Source organism: Centroberyx affinis, unplaced genomic scaffold (genome assembly GCF_046629955.1).
Source record: "Centroberyx affinis isolate AG114_WGS23_722 - 3 ecotype Tasmania unplaced genomic scaffold, CSIRO-AGI_Caff_v1 ptg000241l_1, whole genome shotgun sequence".
Taxonomy (NCBI): Eukaryota; Metazoa; Chordata; class Actinopteri; order Beryciformes; family Berycidae; genus Centroberyx; species Centroberyx affinis.
Window position 1 is genome coordinate 1692 of NW_027278926.1, and position 17905 is coordinate 19596.

Genomic DNA, 17905 nt, shown 5'->3' on the forward strand with positions numbered 1-17905 from the left:
TTCTCTGTTATCTCTCTACCTACAATACAGATTGTCATGGGATTCTGGACAAAATCATATCTAACAATAAACATATTCTCAGATCTGGGTCCGAGAGACAAAATCTCATCAAATGGGGGTCTGTGGCTCTAATGTGGACTAAATTAAGGGTCCTTGATATGAAAAATGTTGAGAATCACTGGCCTACTCTTTTGCTATATACTAAAAAAATCCTTTTCTCTTTCTTATGTATTATATTGTTAAATAATGCTGTAATTGTGCAAAAAAAAATATAGATAGCACTTGATCATGTGTGATCATGTGATCTGGAGTCTTTTTAAACACCTGTGATGCATCGGTGCAATCAGCAAGCAAACCTGAGGAAGCAACAGGCGACATGCGTTGGGCGTCTTGACTACTGCTCAGCTTTGGAAAATGTTTTCAACTGCTATCAGAAAGATATGTAAGGTCTGATTTCACAGGGTTCAGGCGATATTCAAAATGTAATATTTGCGATACTGTGCCGCCCAAATATCGCGATATACAATATTATCGCCGGGGTGGGAGGGGGATTGTTTTGGAGTTTTTTTCCATTGTTTTTTTTGAGGGGGGGGGGGTATTTTAGTTTATTTCTTCCAAATTACATCAAATTTATAGGCTATAACAATAATTATTATTATTAACAGCCTAGAAATTTGATCTTACTATTCAAGCATTGGAGGAAACAATGGCCATTTGGTATAATTTGCTCATTCCTGCTATTTCCATAAAAACGGGCTGCTTGTGGAAAAGGGAACCCACTTGAATTAAAAAAAAATTCACTTCAGGTATGATTATTATTATTATTTTTTTACTATTGTACCACGAGTAGATTATAGGGGAAATATCGTGATATTTTGTGATAATTCGATAATATCTAATATCATCCAAACCTGTCTTTCACCAAACGTTGCACGGCTCAAATGAGCTGTGTATATATATGAAGTGTTTTTTTTCTTCCTCCATTTCCCAAATCAAATAAGCAGAGAGCATCGTGGCTTCCCGGGCGTTTACCCTGATGTGATGCCAGGCCGAGGAATCAGGGAATCAACTTCCTTTGGAGAGGGCCGTCCTTCAGTCAACAGGATAAAGACCGCAAAAACAAAGCCGAGGCCGGAAACCCGCTGCCAGCGCCCGGCTTTACTCAACCTGCCAATTAACTGACTGCGGGCCAAGCGATCGGCGGCCAGCTCCAGAACGAGCTTTTCCACAGGTTCCATCGCGGAATTCGCCTTATTCTGTGTTTGGAATACATGAAACTAGACACTAAACTCGTACATTTACGTTGTACATTTGGGGGGGCGTTTACTGCAGCTGCTGCTCTTATGCAGAACGACTGACAGATGCAGCAACAGTTCAAGCTTCAGTTCATGTATCATCAGCATTACAAGCAGCCAGTAATGACAAAACCACAGCCGCGAGACAGTAGAATAAGTAATACAGCATCCTTTGGTCCCTTGACTATTCATGTATCATCAAGAATAGACAAGCGCTGCCCGGATAAAGAAGAGCCAAGCTGATTTCCCTTTCTTCCCAAATATAAAAATCGACCTATCTGCCGTATGTGAGGCAGCGTTTTCCAACAGATTGGGGCACAAATCAGCTTTGTGCCCCGGGAAGGTGTCAGGTTGGTGAGGATCTATATTGTATTTCCAGCGCTTGCGTGGTTCTATGGTGGAAGTTTGTCTGCTTTTTTTTTTTTTTTGGGGGGCACAAAATACAGCTTCTCTGCCGGCTCTGACTGTTACTTTCACTGCCCTCTGCAGGACATCTGAGAGCTGGCACCACACACACACACACACACACACACACACACATACACACAGACTGAGACATGCATGCCCTTTTACCCTCTTGGTGTTGCTAGATGAGCGTCCTCTGCAGGGTGTTTGCTATTGGATGGCAGCTTAAATACATTAAATCACCTGCATTAGCATTTGATGACACAGTGCCTATCCTCTTACTGGCATAGATTAATAAACCAATCAACACATGCAGCACTCCCCTACCCAGGGTTAACTTCACACACACACACACACACACAAATATACACCCCCTTCTCTCGCATTCAACCTCTCTTTCCTTTCCGTTCAAAGTTCTGCGACAATTAATCACACAATGCAACATAACGCACCCGGCATGGTGTTCCCTGGGCCTCTAAATGGGGTAAATAACCCCGGCGCTCACCATGCGGGGAGACATTTTGTCAAACAAATATGATCAAAACAAAACTAATGACGTGTAAATTGTTTATGATGTATTCCGAAAAATGAGCAGGGCCCCGGCGCGCTGTCTGGGAGTAATCACAGACACGAGGAAGACATAATCAGGAGGAAATGAATATGAACATAGTCGGAGCGCACTTTGACACTCCGCAGAGTGGTCTGGAGGTCTGGGATACAAATGTCTGGCTGGGGGAAAAAAAAAAAAAAAAAAAACAACAACGCGCCCCCGGAGTCTCAGCCGTTTGCGCTCGGCGAGAAAAAAAAAAAAAAATGCCGTTTGAATAGTGAATGACTGACACAGATATGAGCGGCGTGTACTCGATTTCATAAAAAGAGCAATGACAATGCGGAGCGGAATGTTATTTGTAAAAGAAAGGGAGCCCGTATTGAATTTCCCCCGAACCGGCTTGCTATTGTACAGCGATTCAATAAACGCACGCCGAGTGTATCATTACAATAAATTTCAATTAGCGGGCGCACACTGGAAGCGCCGTTTGAAAGTGTTCGTGTAAAATGACAGAGGAGCAATCGGAGGGCAATTATGGTGCGTTAAACAAAAGTGAGTCAAACTGACTCCACAATTAAATTTGCAAAGTGTAGTTGATTGTTTTAACACGTAGACGGTCGTGTTAAGGTTACAATGCAAACACTATAGGGGTAGTGGCTAGGGTTGGACGGATGTGGTGTTTTGAAGGCGGATACTGATACTGATACTTTTGGTTGAAGTATTTTGTACCAATATTCAATGTCGTTATATTTGACCATTTTCAGGCAAAACAAATTCCAGGCTTTCAGTGTTTCCCCCAGAATTTTGGACGTTCAATAGACAACCAGTGTAGTATTGATCAATTCTACAATAAATATGTAATCAATCAAACTGCATCATATCTATCATATCAGAGGTGGACCACACTGTCTGGACCAGATCTGATTCTTAATAAAAGGCCAATATCGGCCCCATATATCGGTCTAACCCTGTTAGTGACAATGTTTTTAGTGATAGTAGTAGCAGTAGTAGTAACAGAAGCAGTAGTAATAGTAGTAGTAGTAGGAGGAGAGGTAGTAGTGGCAGTAGTAGGAGGAGTAGCAGTACTAGTAGTAGTAGTAGTAGGAGGAGGAGGAGGAGGAGTAGTAGCAGTAGTAGTAGGAGTAGCAGTACTATTAGTAGTAGTAGTAACAACAGTAGCAGTAGTAACAGTAGTAGTAGTAGGAGGAGGAGTAGCAGTACTAGCAGTAGTAGTAGGAGGAGGAGGAGGAGGAGGATAGGTAGTAGTAGCAGTAGTAGTAGGAGTAGCAGTACTATTAGTAGTAGTAGTAACAACAGTAGCAGTAGTAACAGTAGTAGTAGTAGTAGGAGGAGGAGGAGGAGTAGCAGTACTAGCAGTAATAGTAGTAGTAGTAGTAGTAGTAACAGTAGCAGTAGTAACAGTAGTAGTAGTAGTAGTAGTAGTAGTAGGAGGAGTAGCAGTACTAGCAGTAGTAGTAGTAGTAGTAGTAGTAGTAACAGTAGCAGTAGTAACAGTAGTAGTAGTAGTATGTAGGAGGAGGAGGAGTAGCAGTACTAGCAGTAGTAGTAGTAGTAGTAGTAGTAACAGTAGCAGTAGTAGCAGTAGTAGCAGTAGTAGTAGTAGTAGTAGTAGTAACAGTAGCAGTAGTAGCAGTAGTAGTAGTAGTAGTAGTAGTAACAGTAGCAGTAGTAACAGTAGCAGTAGTAGCAGTAGTAGTAGTAGTAGTAGTAACAGTAGCAATAGTAGCAGTAGTAGTAGTAGTAGTAGTAGTAGTAACAGTAGCAGTAGTAACAGTAGCAATAGTAGCAGTAGTAGTAGTAGTAGTAGTAGTAGTAACAGTAGCAGTAGTAACAGTAGCAGTAGTAGCAGTAGTAGTAGTAGTAGTAGTAACAGTAGCAGTAGTAGCAGCAGTAGTACAAGTAGTAGTAGCAGCAGTATTGTAGTTGTTGTAGTAGAATGCAGTATGGGTGGTGGTGGTTGTGGTTGTAGGTCAGGAGTCGTGGCCAGCCTGCCTCCCCGCTGTGGGCTTCCTTCGCTGGGCTCTGCTCCCGCTGCAGAGGCCTTCCCACCTCCGAACGTGTGGCACTGCAGCTGCAGTATGACATGTGCAAGACCAAAGCCGGTGCCTGCCAAGGCAGTGCATTACCAGCGCTAATCCCGCAGGCTGAAGCAGAGGATCTTACATCGGAGAACAATAGCTCTCCTTCCCCGAGTCTGACAGAGGCACACACACAGCAGAGATTTGTGGAGGTTTAGCGCGGGCCTCGGGGTGCTGCCCGGAGGGTTTGGGACTGGACGAAAGGTAGGGACACACACTGTTTTGGGAGAGACGATAAGAATACACCGTGGGACGAGTAAAGCCTCAGAACTGGGAAAACTCCATTATTTGGTGAGGTAGTAGCAAGTCAAGTCAAGTCAAATGTATTTGTGTAGCCTTGGGAAGGGGCCTCACAGAGAGGGGATCCCCACTTCCAAGTCAGTCACACCAGTCACACAAGTTGAACACCATTTCTTCTAGGGGATTGAGCGGGATGGGAATTCATCATCCAACTCATGTTATGCTTTTATTCCTCTCTGTCTTCATCGACTTCTTCATACGTGTCTGAAAAAAACAAATTGGCGGTTCTCCCCAAAAAAAAACACCACTCTGAAACACTTCATATTCAAAATTGACATCTTTCCATTAAAAGCGAGCATACGTTTAGGAGGAACTGAGCATTTCTCGTATTCAATACTGTATAATAGAACATCCTCCTTATTTCACAGGCAATGTATCACGCGCGGCGTTGCCAGATTACCATGGCGCAGATATCCAGCGTTGCCCCTACCTGTTTTGATATCGATGTAAATGGCTGTGTTTGAGGCTCGAGGAAACATGATTTCTCCGCACAATCTCCCGGCGCAACAGATGGATTTTCCCCCCTCCAGGAGCCCCGAACGAAAGAAAAAAAGAACATTCAATATGTAATTACCTTCCATAGACATCGTCACGCTGTTGTCAAGGATTCAATATGCGCCCATGACACTCGCAGCGTAACGCGAAAAGGAAATAAATGTTTGTTTGGCTTCGCGGGGGGAGGGGGGGGGGCGGTTGGGGGTGGGGAAACCACCTTCGCCGTTCATCATGGGAAGCAGGTCGAACCCCCGCCTGGCGCAAGAGGGGGGGAAACGTCTCACCATGCCAACGAGTTAATGCCCAAGTACTCCCTCCCTCCCCCCTTTTCAACACACACACACACATATCCCCCCACCCCCCCCCCCCCCCCCCCCCCCGTCTCCATGCGGCATTTTTTTTAATGGTTGCGTGAGACTCGCTCCGCAATATTTTTTTATTTTTTTTATTCTTATTAACTGCATGGGTGCAATTTATTTTCCTCTCAGGCGATGGAGGTGGTTGGGAGAGAGGGCGACTCTGGTCGGAGCTGATAAGCTGCGGCTCACAAGCAGGGGCCCTGCTGGAGGGACCAGATTTACCAGGAAGACAATGTCCACTAGGTCAGACGCACATGCATGCACGCGCACACACACACACACACACACACACACACACACACATGGTTGTATAACTGTACTTGTGAGGACCTTTAGTGGCTACATGCCTGTCCTAACCCTAACCGTAACCCCTTGAAGAAGTGAAGACCCAAATGTTGTCACTTTGAAGGACTGTCCTCAGTGTGGTCCTCAGAAGTATGGAAATACAAGGACACACATACATGCACACACACACACACACGGTTACATAACTGTACTTGTGAAGACCTTCCTGGACTACATACCTGTCCTAACCCTAAACCTAACCCTAAGACCCAATGTGGTCACTTTGAAGGACTATCCTCATTTTTCCTCATGTGGTCCTCAGAAGTATGGAAATACAAGGACTCACATGCACACACACACACACATGGTTGTATAACTGTACTTGTGGAGACCTTCCTGGACTACATACCTGTCCTGTCCTAACCCTAAACCTAACCCTAAGACCCAAATGTGGTCACTTTGAAGGACTATCCTCATTTTTCCTCATGTGGTCCTCAGAAGTATGGAAATACAAGGACTCACATGCACACACACACACACACATGGTTGTATAACTGTACATGTGAGAACCTTCATGGACTACATTCCTGTCCTAACCCTACATCTAACCCTAAGACCCAAATATTGTCATCTAGGACTGTCCTCATTTTTCCTCATGTGGTCCTCAGAAGTATGGAAATACAAGGACTCACATACATGCACACACACACATGGTTGTATAACTGTACTTGTGAAGACCTTCCTGGACTACATACCTGTCCTGTCCTAACCCTAAACCTAACCCTAAGACCCAAATGTGGTCACTTTGAAGGACTATCCTCATTTTTCCTCATGTGGTCCTCAGAAGTATGGAAATACAAGGACACACATACATGCCACACTAGGGCTGGGCGATATGGACCAAAAATCATATCTCTGTATTTTTAGGCTGAATGGCGATACATGATATATATCTCGGTATTTTCTACGAAGTGGGATAAATGTTCAGTTGTAAGTTACACAATGAGATTTTTGATAAATAATCATCAGTATGTGGATATAATGACTAAGTGGGTAAAGGCAAATAATAGAACAGCTAGAACAGTCTGGTAAGTTCAGAAAATGACATCACATTACTGTAATGCAGCCTTTAAAACCAGGAAAAGACACTTATGCCATATCACAATATCACAATATCCAAAATCTAAGACGATATCTAGTCTCATATCACGATATCGATATAATATCGATATATTGCCCAGCCCTAATGCACCACACACACACACACACACGGTTGCATAACTGTACTTGTGAAGACCTTCCTGGACTACATACCTGTCCTGTCCTAACCCTAAACCTAACCCTAAGACCCAAATGTGGTCACTTTGAAGGACTATCCTCATTTTTCCTCATGTGGTCCTCAGAAGTACGGAAATACAAGGACTCACATACATGCACACACACACACACGGTTGTATAACTGCACTTGTGAAGACCTTCCTGGACTACATTCCTGTCCTAGCCCTACACCTAACCCTAAGACCCAAATATTGTCATCTAGGACTGTTCTCATTTTTCCTCATGTGGTCCTCAGAAGTATGGAAATACAAGGACTCACATACATGCACACACACACACACACGGTTGTATAACTGTACTTGTGAAGACCTTCCTGGACTACATACCTGTCCTGTCCTAACCCTAAACCTAACCCTAAGACCCAAATGTGGTCACTTTGAAGGACTGTCCTCATTTTTCCTCATGTGGTTCTCAGAAGTATGGAAATATAAGGACTCACATACATGCACACACACACACACACACACACACATGGTTGTATAACTGCACTTATGAGGACCTTCCTGACTACATACCTGTCCTGTCCTAACAAACCTAACCCTAAGACCCAATGTGGTCACTTTGAAGGACTATCCTCATTTTTCCTCAAGTGGTCCTCAGAAGTACGGAAATACAAGGACTCACATACATGCACACACACACACACACATGGTTGTATAACTGTACTTGTGAGAACCTTCATGGACTACATTCCTGTCCTAACCCTACACCTAACCCTAAGACCCAAATATTGTCATCTAGGACTGTCCTCATTTTTCCTCATGTGGTCCTCAGAAGTATGGAAATACAAGGACTCACATACATGCACCCACACACACACACGGTTGTATAACTGTACTTGTGAAGACCTTCCTGGACTACATACCTGTCCTGTCCTAACCCTAAACCTAACCCTAAGACCCAAATGTGGTCACTTTGAAGGACTGTCCTCATTTTTCCTCATGTGGTCCTCAGAAGGATGGAAATACAAGGACACACATACATGCACACTAGGGCTGGGCGATATGGACCAAAAATCATATCTCTGTATTTTTAGGCTGAATGGCGATACATGATATATATCTCGGTATTTTCTACGAAGTGGGATAAATGTTCAGTTGTAAGTTACACAATGAGATTTTTGATAAATAATCATCAGTAATGTGGATATAATGACTAAGTGGGTGAAGGCAAATAATAGAACAGCTAGAACAGTCTGGTAAGTTCAGAAAATGACATCACTTTACTGTAATGCAGCCTTTAAAACCAGGAAAAGACACTTATGCCATATCACGATATTACGATATCCAAAATCTAAGACGATATCTAGTCTCATATCACGATATCGATATAATATCGATATATTGCCCAGCCCTAATGCACACACACACACACACACGGTTGTATAACTGTACTTGTGAAGACCTTCCTGGACTACATACCTGTCCTGTCCTAACCCTAAACCTAACCCTAAGACCCAAATGTGGTCACTTTGAAGGACTGTCCTCATTTTTTTCTCATGTGGTCCTCAGAAGTATGGAAATACAAGGACTCACATACATGCACCCACACACACACATGGTTGTATAACTGCACTTGTGAAGACCTTCATGGACTACATTCCTGTCCTAAGCCTACTAACCCTAAGACGCAAATATCGTCACCTAGGATTGTCCTCATTTTTTCCTCACGTGGTCCTCAGAAGTACGGACATACAAGGACACACATACATGTACACACACACCCACACTACCCCTATCCCTTCACTTCGCTCTCCCATAACAACATGTACGGGCGGTCCGGTAATTAACCTTTTCCGGCGAGCGAGTGAGCGATGATGATTACCGTACGTGGCGCGTGTGCGTGTGCGCGCCACATCGGCGGCGAGTTCAACCCCCGCCGCCGAGTCATGATTATTCAATTCGGCGGCTTGTTTGTGTTTATGAGTGGGACGGAAACAGCGTCGCGGCGATAAGGGAGAAAAACGACGGCGGCGCACTCCGCAGTCAGGAGCACAGAGACGTCTATAAACGAAAAGAAGCACCGCGCTGTCGGAATATGACAGCCAATCCATCAGAGAAATGGAGGCTCTGTCTAAAGCGCCGAGGAGAGAGAGAGAGAGAGAGAGAGAGCGCCTAGAAGTTTTATAAATAGTTGCCGCATTTTTAAAGGAAATTGGAAGTTGTCAGACATATGCCATCTGCATTTTTTTTTTTTTTTTTTTTTTTTTTTTTTTTCTCGAGCATCTCTCTCCGATAGATGCGCTCCTGGAACGTGATTGAAACATCACAGCATACAAAGTGGCAGAGCCGAAAGCCAAGCTGGAAACTGTTGGATCTCCTGGGGCATTAAGATGAGGGGGGGGGGGGTTCACGGCCCGGTATCAGTGTCAAGGAGTAAGGGCTAATGAATAGAGTTTCTTTGACACGTCCTAGCCTTGCTTTTACCTAACTTTAGACCCCTTATACTGTCTATCTATGTGTGTGTGTGTGCTTGAATATCTATCCTTATGAGGACATTTGAGGAAAACCCGTTAAAGTGAGGACATTTTTGCCGGTCCCCATTCTACAAAAGGGATAGTGAAGGGTTAGGACTTAGGTTTAGTGTTTAAGGAATGCTAAGGAATGCTAAAGTGTTAGCATGGAGCACTGGAGCCAGCAGTCTAGCGGGGACACATGGATGATTTTGGTGTCTATGTTGTCATCACTTAACGGCTAAATTGACCAATGGGACGAGCTCCCAAAACGTCTGTGTATTCCTTGAAATCTAAACATGTTAGTGAACTGAGTGAAAAAATGAAGGTAAACCCAAACAACAGTATCTAGTTCTCCATCTTCAATAGATTAATACATTGCATACCTCCAACAAGGTGTACTTAAATACAAAACCACTAAATAAAATCTAAATTAAAACTTGCCCAAAAACTTTCTGACACAAATTCAAAATGAAAATAAAAATACAGTTGACATTGCACAAATCACTTCTAACTGTGGTGAGCATGTGTGCACAATGGAGACTCTATGACTCCATGCGTCATACTAAGACAGGTATAATGACAACACTAGTTCCAGCCAGATGAATTCATCAAAATCAAATTTGCCCTAGTGTGCCCCACATTGAATTGAAAATTGTCAGTGGGCAGTGAAGACGTTAATATCAGCGGGAGCCACAAACTGAACTTCAAAGATGTGTTGCACTGTGTCTAATTCTCCGCTGACGAAAAAAAAAAAAAAAATGTCAGAGCAGCCATTGATTAAAGTTGACTACTACTGCAAGTGAATGCTAGACAGCCACGCTGAGGAGAGGTAGCCAGAGGGCTCGGACTAAATGGGGCTACATGAATCTGTAGGTTCCCTTTCATCTCGCTTATGGTACCATAGACAGCAGTCCAGACAAGAAGCCTTCTGTGTGGAAGAGGCAAAGTCAAGCCCCTTTGACTCTGGATCACAGCACAAACACAAAGCCGGAGAGTGAATCCCATCATCCTCGGTACACGCTGAATATTTATGCCATCAATTCCTTTTATTCAGCGCACCACCTCCAGTATTTTGCGAACACAATTGTTATCTATTAAAGCAGGTTTCATGTTACACTCCCTCAAATATATCTGAGAAGGATTTGTTGTTGATTTGGTATTGAATTATAGAACTGTGTGTACACTGTTGGTGGGGAGATAACAGTGGTGAGAGTGAACCCTAGAGGATTACAATAGTCATACATTCTCTAATTAGAGTAATTTCAATTAAATGAAACTGCAGGGAAATTAAATATTTGTCATTTTGTTGGGGAGCCTCTGGAACCCCCTCAAGGACCCCTGGAACCCCCTCAAGAACCCCTCAACCCCCCTCAAACCCCCTCAAGAACCCCTTGAACCCCCTCAATGACCTCTCAAACCCCCTCAGAACCCCTTGAACCCCCTCCATGACCCCTCAAACCCCCTCAAGAACCCCTTGAACCCCCTCCATGACCCCTCAAACCCCCTCAAGGACCCCTTGAACCCCCTCCATGACCCCTCAAACCCCCTCAAGAACCCCTTGAACCCCCTCAACGACCCCTCAAACCCCCTCCATGACCCCTCAAACCCCCTCAAGGACCCCTTGAACCTCCTCAACGACCCCTCAAACCCCCTCAAGAACCCCTTGAACCCCCTCAACGACCCTCTCAAACCCCCCTCGAGGACCCCTGGGAGACCCTGGATCCCAGTTTGACAACCATTGTATTAGATGGTAAAACAGTTTGTTCTATGCTCATCAAGTGCATTATCAGATTTACTTTAGTCTGAGCTGAAAATGACTATTCCTGAGATGTAATGTGTTTTCACAAACCCCCTCAAGAACCCCTTGAACCCCCTCAAGGACCCCTCAAAACCCCTCAAGGACCCCTCAAACCCCCTCAAGGACCCCTCGAACCTCCTCAACGACCCCTCAAACCCCCTCAAGAACCCCTTGAACCCCCTCAACAACACCGCAAACCCCCTCAAGGACCCCTCGAACCCCCTCCATGACCCCTCCATGACCCCCTCAAACCCCCTCAAGGACCCCTTGAACCCCCTCCATGACCCCTCAAACCCCCTCAAGAACCCCTCAAGAACTCCCTCAAGGGCCCCTTGAACCCCCTCCATGACCCCTCAAACCCCCTCAAGAACCCCTTGAACCCCCTCCATGACCCCTCAAACCCCCTCAAGAACCCCTTGAACCCCCTCAACAACCCCTCAAACCCCCTCAAGAAACCCTTGAACCCCCTCCATGACCCCTCAAACCCCCTCAAGGACCCCTTGAACCCCCTCCATGACCCCTCAAACCCCCTCAAGGACCCCTTGAACCTCCTCAACGACCCCTCAAACCCCCTCAAGAACCCCTTGAACCCCCTCAACGACCCTCTCAAACCCCCCTCGAGGACCCCTGGGAGACCCTGGATCCCAGTTTGACAACCACTGTATTAGATGGTAAAACAGTTTGTTCTATGCTCATCAAATGCATTATCAGATTTACTTTAGTCTGAGCTGAAAATGACTATTCCTGAGATGTAATGTGTTTTGCTTGCCTCTGAGGTAATTGGTTACCTGCAAACATTATATTGTATTAAGATAACATCGCCAGTGAGACAGCAATACAATCTGCCAGCAATTTCTCCAGATCTAGTATGGTGGGCTGAAATGTAAAGGCACTCTCATGAAAGATAAATGGGCAACATGGTGTCACATGATTTACACCATATGAATGGATAAATATTCCAATTTAAATGCAAAATGTTGAGGTGGTGGGAGGCTGTAGATCAATGGAAACATTTTTGGTACACTTTACCCCAGGATTCATAAATAACATCCGACGCAATTACTCCTCTTCAAATGAGGTTTTAAACCTTATGTGTCACGCGGCGTCCTTATAGTAATGTTTTTATTTCCTAAACCCTGTGTTATTCTTGCTCCCGATGTAATTGCTTCTGTCCCCTGGCTCATCAAGCTGACTGATATCTGTGGTGGGACAGTTTCTCAAGATCTCAGTGAGCGCTCTGCACTGGGCCTGCGAAGCCTCTCCTACGCCCCTCCTCTTAAATCAAACTTCAGGAAAGTCGCCATCTAGTTTTTTTATCGGCGGCGGTATTTCATTCTGCCCCCTCGGGAGTAATGGGTTGAGGTTAATTATCAATGTATACAGTATGTTTGGGCGCCCCATTTGTCCCTTTTAAGTGACTAGGGGACTCACTGGATTGCAAAGCATGCTTAGGTCCCATACGTTCTAATCACAATCTGCTGAATGAACAGTATGAATAGTCATTTGTTCCATGCGTGGCTTGAAGCTATTATGTTTTCTGGCATTAGGCAACTTCACACATTGGCGGCTCCAAATTGCACCGAGAGCTAACAGTTTGAACCCAGAAATCCTGTAAGATGTCGCCAGTGAACTGCACACAGCTCGCTCATCTTTACCAACCTGGTTGGTCTGTGATGCTTTAAGGTACCGAAGAGAAGAGAGAAAAAAAAAGATCTAATGTGGAGTCCGGCTTTCTCTGGACGGATCACTGCACACTGCCGTTTAGGAGACAGTTTGTAATTCGCTCTTAAGTTTCAATTTGTCACGTCCTGTGGGGACAAGTGTACACACCCGGCACCAGAATCGAATTTTCCGCATCTAGGGGTGAATCTCCAGGCCTCAATCAGTGGAGATGGAGACACTCTTCTCTGTTGCTAGCCCCAATTTGTGATTTAGGCTGATAAGACGGGTGTGTTTTTACATAAAAATCCTGCCTAGCGCAGCTTTAAAATCCCATTCTTGATATCCAGATGCTCGCTCAGCATGGTCCTTGTTCACAAATTGCATCTTCGGGAGGCCCAGTAGAGGCCAGAAGCACCTTCAGTAAAATTAAACTTCTCATCTCGCCTATTGTGTGATTTGTTATTGCATTATTCATACGCGATGTACAAGAATTGTCTTGAACTGAGATCTGGTTGGAAAGCAACTGCCTACCTGTGTGTGTGAGAGAGAGTCTGTTAAAGGAATAGTTCACCCAAAAATGAAAATTCTGTCATCATCAACTCTAAAGAACAGGTCCCCATTGACTTCAATTGTTTTGGAGAAGGCTGCTACCAAGTTGTGCTGGCAACCTCCCTGTGTGTTATATGGACTAACACATTTCACCTGTGTTTCATTTGGCTTGAGGGTGAGTAGATGATGACAGAATTTTCACTTTTGGGTGAACTATCCCTTTAAATGCACACTTGGACTCACTCGCATTATCACACCGACCTCGGCCATTTCAGAGCCGCTTCTTGTCGTTTCCTCCTCAAACCATATCGTCCTACGTAGAGCAAAGCGGGGCAGAAAAGAAAGCGATGACAACGCCGATAGCAGCGATGACAGCGATGGCTACCGCGATATCCCCAAAGTGTTCTGATGCGAGCCAATAAAAAAAAAAACTACCGCTTTTTCCGGTACAATACAGTGCCATTTGTCATCAAGCAAGGACAGTTGTAATCATCCCTTTTGCTCGCCTGCCCCATCAGTCTTCCCCTTACCGTGTATCAGGATCAATCTAGGCTCATTTATTTTAATCGTCTCCTGTTTGCTAAACTGGCAAAGTCAAAGGAGGACAGTAGAAACAAACCTCGTTTTTGAAAATGAGCCAAAAGCGGGTATCTGTGCCAGTGCATCTTTTTGAACTCGGAACTTCCCCAGCTGTGAAGGAATCCATAAGAAAATTTGCATAGGGTTATTGCATTTTTTCCGAAAGACAATAGAATCCAACCAAATTGCGGAAAGGCTGATTTCCACAACTCAACAGAATCCAATGTAGACCAGTTTTAGAATTGTTTTTGATGCTGCTGGGCAGTCCAATAGGATTGATACAGTTATATTTGGATAAAAATACTACAGGTCTTGGATTGTACAAGACTTTGTACGACTTTGATTCTGGGACTCAACCATTGGTTCCACAGTATGACAGATTCCTTTAGATTCTAAAGTATTTTACCCTATTGGATTCCCCAAATGTTTGTTTGACTACAGTCACAATCACAGTCCTTTACTTGTTCTGTGCTGAGATCTGTGAACAGGACACACCCTAAAACCTTGAGATTATGATATACAGTACTGTGCAAAAGTCTTAGGCACATGTAAAAAAAAAACATCCATAAAGCAAAGATGCTTTCAAAAATAATGAAATGAAAAGTTTCTCCATCCATATCAAAGAAATGTACTATAAAGAGCAGTCTACTGACACACTAATGCAGAAAAATAAACATCAAATAAATAAACATCAAAGATACATTTTATATAAAACTGTATTTGATATTAAAAATGGGATTTTGAAGCCCATACTGATACCAACATCGATTGAGTGAAACTGCTGATATTTTGTGCCAATATTTTGTGCTGGAATTCAATATCTTTAAATTTGACCATTTTCATGCCACAAAAAAATCATTATTCAGTGTTTCCCCCAGAATTGTATTCTTGTCAGGGTGGAAAAGCCTCTGAAACAGCATTTAGACCATCATGGGACACTAAAACCCTCCACTGAAACCCAGGATGCTACTACTACTACTGATAATAATAATAATGATAATAATAATAATATGTGGCAAATACATGGTATATCAGTCTAACCCTTTATATAATTCTCTTATAATTCAACACAAACACTCAACATTCTCATTTTACTTTACCTGTGCTCTATAAAACTATGACAAAAGTGACTCCTGATTCAGTATCTTTACTTCAGTTGTTCAAAGTTGTGAACGTAAAAAAGAACAGAGAGATAGGAGATGAGACCCTCGCTGTCCGACCACACTGATTACAGTAATCCCTGTAATGGAAGGCGACTGTGCAAAGAACCCCCAGGGCCTGTTTTTATAAAGGAGATCTAGCAATAGAGCATCCAGTCTAGCGCTTACCTATGGTTCTGTGCAGATTGCCGATAGCAGATTAAACAAATGAATGTCATTATTGCTCCCCAAATAATTCATTCAATCTAGATAAGTAAGGTGGCTCTCAGCAGGGAGGAAAAGCCTCCAGTTCTTTGAGGGATGAAGGAAGTGGAAATCTGCTTCCTATAAAGGTTCAATGATGTTTACATCTGCTGTTAGTTGCCTTATGTTGCTTTGAAAACTCACATATATATACAAGTGGTGAACTGAACTGTGATCAGTCTCACAATTCAATTCAATAGGCTTTATTGACATGAAAGTTAAGAACAACATTGCCAAAGCATTAAGATACACATATCACACTCTGTATCAGTGTGTGTGTGTGTGTGTGTGTGTGTGTGTGTGTGTGTGTGCTGGATTGACACGCCACCCTATTATGACTATCAATAGTTCCAACAGTTCAACAATGAATACAGTTCAGTAGGAATAGTCTCTCTCTCTCTCTCTCTCTCTCTCTCTCTCTCTCTTGCTTTATCTATCTGTCTAGGTCTATCTATTGCTAGAGATATCGATATAATAAAATAGAATAAAATAAAATAGAATAGAGTAATGTTTACTGAGTTTCAATTTCTTTCTCTTTTGCTTCACCACAACAGATAATGTAAGGACATTTCCATCATCTGTGAAGCACCAAATATCCTCAGCTGTCGCCATGGCAACAACATCCAGTGACGTCTGCACGTCACTGTTGTGTGTTTTCCGTTGTCCACATAACATGCTGCTAATGGGAGACCTGCCTTGTTCCCTGTAGTATAAACGACACAAAACCGATAAAGTGAGTGTTGCTTTACACATTATCATTTTCCATCAAGCCTCAGCGCGATTTTGTTCAGTGGGAACTGTCCGCATACCAATACAACAACGTTATTTGCAGACTCGAGTTATTGCTCATTAGCAGCTAGCCGGCTAAACTAGCCCAGCTATGCTTTGCGGCTAGCAGTCTGTTTTGCTAATAATGCTAATGTGATGCGTTTGACGTGTTGTTTGGTATTGTGCTCGGTCTGTTTTGGTCAGTCTAGCCCGGTTATTGTTCCATTATCTTATAGTTTTAACCTTGTGAAGCAAAAACACACACGTGTATTGTGTTCAAGGCGCTCTAAAAAGAAAGTTGACTTACGGGACTGCTGCTAGTGCTAAGCTAACTCGCTAACCAGAGTTAGCTAATAGCTACCTGGATGCGGTAGGTGGTGATACAGCTGCAGTACAGTTAGCAGCAAACCAGAAACACAATAAGGCTGTTTTACTCAATTCAATTCATCTTTGTACGCGAAGCTTGTTAAACCGAGTTCGTGTGGTGGATTCTTGGCCGAAAGAGCAAGCCATGGCTGCGGCAGTCTGCAGCCTTTGTGTTAGCTGCAGAGATACATGGTGGTGCTCTTTGTTTGCTAGCAGCTTGTATATAGCAGCCGCACTATGGATTTGAGAATTGTTTATTAATCTCAGCCCAATCACACTCTCACATTTACCTAGTATGAAAGCCTTTGGAAACCAAATTTGATTAAATGTATAGTTTATGGTTGGCCCCGGACATATTGTTGCAACTATTAGTAATGTGGTGGTAAATACAAAGGTCGGTAAACTACAACTTCCAGTCGGTGAGCATCGTAAGGAAACGACCACCAATACAGACAAAAATCAGTTATATTTTCAGAAAAGCATTAGTTTATGCTTTCCCTTTAAAGTCCTATCATATAACTTAGGCCAGTGGTTCTCAACGTGGGGTCCTTGAGGGGGTTCCAGGGGGGTCCCCAGCAAATTGATCTATTGTTAAACTTCACCATTATTTAATTTACAAGAAGTTAATACAATTAGAGAATGTAGAAGAATGACTGTTTAGATTTTTTAGATTCACTGTTATCTCTCTCCCTACAGTACAGATAGTCATGGAATTCTGGACAAAATCATATCGAACAATATAAGTATTCTCAGATTTGAGTTCAGGAGACAAAATCTCACCAAATGGGGGGTGGCCCTCATGTCTACTAAATTAGGGGTCCTTGATATGAAAACGTTTGAGAATCACTGACTTAGGCTGCATCCTGTCTTACAGTCTTATCATATAATTTACATCAGTTTGATGCTACTTATGATGATATATCCTATTTATTTAGATCTCAAGTTGTTGTCTGAAAGGGTTGGAAAACTAAATAAAAAGGAAATGCAGTTAAATCAAACTGACCCATAACCATGCCATTTCTTTGAATTTCACAGTTTCAAGATGGATTTTCAGATTTATTTGAACAGCGTATTCGCACTTTCTTTGCCCTGTCTTAAAGTAGAGAAATGAAGGAGTGCATGCTTGCGTCGGAGGATTAGGGCCATGTGAAAAATGTATTTGAGTGAGTTTAAAGTCAGACTTGTTAGATTCTGAGGAT

The 17905-nt window shown here is 43.3% G+C and overlaps 1 protein-coding gene across 1 annotated transcript in view; it reads left to right on the forward strand.

The window, feature by feature from the left end:
- The first annotated feature begins 16240 nt into the window (after positions 1-16240).
- Positions 16241-17905, forward strand: part of phf14 (PHD finger protein 14) — an 87450-nt gene continuing 85785 nt past the window's right edge. Inside the window, 1 exon segment of the mRNA XM_071543918.1 lies at positions 16241-16305. Coding sequence (XP_071400019.1) covers position 16305 — 1 coding nt within the window. The 5' untranslated portion in view covers positions 16241-16304.